The sequence below is a fragment of the Mus caroli genome, chromosome 2 (assembly GCF_900094665.2).
Source record: "Mus caroli chromosome 2, CAROLI_EIJ_v1.1, whole genome shotgun sequence".
Classification (NCBI taxonomy): domain Eukaryota; kingdom Metazoa; phylum Chordata; class Mammalia; order Rodentia; family Muridae; genus Mus; species Mus caroli.
The window spans coordinates 157,695,594-157,699,787 of NC_034571.1; the positions used below are offsets into that span (position 1 = coordinate 157,695,594).

Sequence of the window (4,194 nt, forward strand, 5' to 3'; positions counted from 1 at the left end):
CTTACAGTTGTATCTCATGGAGGCATTTCCTCAACTGAAGCTCCTTTCTTTGTGATAACTCCAGCTGTGTCAAGTTGACACAAAACTAGCCAGTACAACATACAAACACAATAATGAGTATGGACCACCCCACCCCCCAGTTAGAAAAACAAAGTGATATTTCAGAATACGTTGCCAATTATTCTTAATTGGTTTAAACCAAGAAAAGCCTGCATATACTTTTAAATTCGGGACATTATATCCAGATAAGTATTTTAGAAACAGCAGCCCACACGAGCCACCACCTTTGCTTTCTGCCAGGAGGCAACAGTTTTCAACTTGCGTGGACTATTTAGATGCTCATCTCCACGTTTCTCCTTTCTGCCCTCTCCGTGATCTCTGACTTCGAACAATACAAAATTGAAAACTTTAGTTCTCAAGGCTGGGGCCATAGCCCAATGGTGGAACACTCACTTGCCTAGCGTGTGCAAAGGCCCTGGGTTCCCTCCCAACACCAAAAGAATAACTACATCACAAAAGGCCTTTAATCCTAGCACTTGGGAGGTGGAAGAAGAGAGCCAGGGGTCCAAGACTAGCATTGACTATGTGGTAGGTTTGAGGCCAGCCTGGGCTACATGAGGCCCTGTCAAAAACAAAAAGAAAGAAGGTCCTGCCTCTATCAGCCAGTCACGAATGACCTCAGCTCTATTCATATCTATCATTTGGTGTCTCAGAGCTGCGTAAATACTTTCCATGGAGAAGCAGATTTTACACGCAGTGATTGTTGTGAGCTGAGTCAGTCCCTTTGGGCAGGATGCCTGTTCTCCCCTGTCCCCCTGCGTGACAGCCACACTCAGTCAGGTGCACGGCAGGCAGGCACGCCTTTCCTAAGGGCTGTGCAGAGGCATGGAGGGGAGGCACACAGCCTTCCCTGGGTCACACTAACACCCGCCAGGCTCCAGGAGGTTTGTCACCCCCCCCCCATTGCCTTCTGCAGTTACAGAGTCTCTGTCTGCCACCTCCTGGCCAGAACCCTGAATGGGAGGCTCTGAAACCCTGAGGAGGTGTCCTGGCCTGTTTCTCTACAGCTGTGTGTGAAGCCAAGGTCCGCTTTTCCTTTTAGTTGTCTTGTTTCATTTTTGTTTATTTTGTTTTATTTTTAAGGTCAAAAGAGTTTTGTGATTGGAATTATTTACTTTTAGAGCAAGAATGCCTCTCTGTCTCTCTGTCTCTGTGTGTGTGTGTGTGTGTGTGTGTACATACATGTGTGTGCGTGTATATGTGTGTGCTGGTGCCCATGGTCATGGGTGCATATGTGCACATGGAGGCCTGTGGACAATCTGAGCTGTTATTACAAAGGCACCGTTCACCTCAGTTTGAGACGGGTCTCACTCACTGGCCTGGAGCTCACCAGTTCGGCCAGTCTGGCCAGCAGGGACCCACCTGTCTCTGCCTCCCAGCACTGAGCTTGTAAATCCGCACACCGCATGAAGCATTGTATGTACATTCAGGCTCTGGGAGTCAAACTCGGTTCCTCGGGCTTGCACAGCAAACCCCTTACTGCCTGAGCCCCCTGAGCAGGAGGTGGCAGACAGAGACTCGGTTCACTTAAGCTTTGTTTGTTCTAGCCTGGTCTCTGTTGATGTGGTCATCACAGCGACCAAAGGCAACTTAGAGATGGGAAGGGTTTATTTGGGTTATACTTCCAGGTCACAGTCCCTCACTGAAGGAAGTCCGGGCAGAAACCTAGAGGCAGGACCAATGAAGGAACACTGCTCTCTGGTTTGCTGGCACATACTTAGCAAGCTTTCTTCCATAGCCTGGGCCCACTTCCTAATGATGGTACTCTCACAGTGCACAGGGCCCTTCTGTACCAATCACCAATCAAGACAGTCTCAGGCATGGCTAGAGGCCAGCCCAACGGAGGCAATTACTCAACTGAGGCGCCCTCTCTTCAGAGGACTCTAAGTTGTGTCTAGTTGACAATAAAAACTGACCAGCACACCCACAAACCCACTGTCATCTGCAAGTGTGCACCTCATTAGCTTTATCCTGGAGCCCAGGCTTAGGCAAGGCTCTGTGAAGAGATCTGTGTTGTGGAGAATGTGAGAGACGGCAGGGCCCTTAAAGCTCCCACCCAGACTTGAAATATCACTTGTACCACATACAACACCTGAGTCCTCGGGGCCCAGCAGATCCATTTTCTAAAGGCTTTTGGACTCTCAGTCTCTATGCAGGGGTAACTCGTCTCTGTCTTTACCAGCTGGAAACACTTAGCTTTTAGCTAGCTGTACCCCAAGCCCTGGGAAAACAACTTTGAAAAGGAAAGATTAACTCTGCTCACGTGTTCCAGAGGGTTCTGCCCATGGTTGCTTGGTCCTGAGTCCTCAGACAGAACATCGTGGCAGCAGGGGTGTGAGGTGGAGGCTGTTCACCATGTTGGGAGGAGGGGGGATAAAGCAGAGGGTGGGGGAGGGAAAGAGGGAGAAAGGGAAGGAGGACAAAGACATATCCAAGACCGGATACAACAGTTAAAGGCCAACCCACATTGGCCTACTTCCTCTAGCTAGGCCCCACCCACTGAGGTTTCCAGAAACTCTCAAAATAAACAGATATGGACCAAACTATCACTACCTGAGCTTATGAGGACAGTTCAGAGCCAAATCAAACACTGACACACACACACACACACACACACACACACACATATACAAGCTAAGCAACAGGGGTGGGGGTGGCACACTCCTTTAAGCCCAGCATTTGCAGGAAGCAGAGGCAAATGATCTCTGAGTTCGAGGCCAGCCTGGTCTACAGAGTGAGTTCCAGGACAGCCAGGGCTACACAGAGAGACCCTGCCTCACAACAAAAGAAAACAAAAAAACAAAACAAACAAAAAACCAAAAACCACGGGCTGGAGAACTGCTCTTCTAGAGGGCCTGAGTTCAATTCCCCCGCAACCACATGGTAGCTCACAGCCATCTATGCTGGGATCCGATCCCCTCTTCTGGTGTGCTGGTATACATGGAGATAAAGCACTCATAGTCATAAAATAAATACATCTTTAACAAAATGAAGCAAACAAACAAACAAACAGCCCTCCATTCATGAGTCAGACATAACAGACCACCGGCTATGTTCACTGCGCACTGGAATGTATCACCCTCGGGGATGGGTGACTGGGAGCAGAACCTTATGTCAGCTACTTTCTTCTTTCATGACAGAGATCCCTGACAGAAGCAACCTAAGGAAGGAAGGACTTGTCTCCTTTCATGGTTTTGTTTTATTTGATTTTTTTTTTTTTTCGAGACAGGGTTTCTCTGTGCAGCCCTGGCTGTCCTGGAACTCACTTTGTAGACCAGGCTGGCCTCGAACTCAAAAATCTGCCTGCCTCTGCCTCCTAGGTGCTGGGATTAAAGGCATGCACCACCACTGCCCAGCGTCCATTCATGGTTTTGAAGTGCAGTCTCTCGTGGGGTGGAAGCAAGACCCAGAGGCAGCTGGTCAGTTTGGGTCCTCAGTTGGGGGGCAGAGGCGGATGAAAGCTCTGCCCAGCTCCTTGGCCATCTTTCCTTCCTCATTTGGTTTGGGATCCCAGTCCAGACAATGGAGCTATGCACACCCGATTGGGTCTTCCCACCAGGCAAACCTTTCTGGACACATCGTCACAGGCATACCCAGAGGTGTGTTCCCACGATGAGTCTGTGTCAGTAGAGTTGGCAGTGAACCGTTACGGTAGCCAACTGTGTTGTATGCAGTGGGGGTGGGGGACAGACACGCCTTTCATGATTCAAATGTTTCGCACTGTATGCTCTGACCAGCTTGTTTCCGTCCCCCTCACTGTTTCTCAGAGATCCCTTGTAGCTATCACTTCGGAGTGACGTCATTTTATAATATCTTCTTTCCTGGTGTAGAAAAGCTATGCTCATCCCAGGCTATGCCTTCAGCCACACAAGAGCTGAGAGCTATCCGGAAGAGCAGGGACTTCCAGCTGCCTTCCAGAGCCCCAGAGGCCACAAGTGCAGAAAACTGTCCCTTCTCTTTCCCACAGGACACCACGACGTCTGTGCGCATCGGCCTGATGATGGAGGAGATGATCTTCAACCTCGCTGACACACACCTGTTCTTCAATGACCTGGAGGTCAGCACGCAAAGCTCGCTTTCACAGTTGCTGGGGCTACTCATGTTTAGTTGGGAGTAGGGAGTGCTATCTCCGAT

General features: G+C 49.6%; 1 protein-coding gene across 1 annotated transcript in view; it reads left to right on the forward strand.

Annotated features, from left to right (window-relative positions):
* Eya2 (EYA transcriptional coactivator and phosphatase 2) overlaps positions 1 to 4,194 on the forward strand; it is a 170,707-nt gene that overhangs the window by 148,908 nt on the left and 17,605 nt on the right. Inside the window, exon 10 of the mRNA XM_021149209.2 lies at positions 4,028 to 4,117. Coding sequence (XP_021004868.1) covers positions 4,028 to 4,117 — 90 coding nt within the window. The remainder of the gene's footprint in view (positions 1 to 4,027; positions 4,118 to 4,194) is intronic.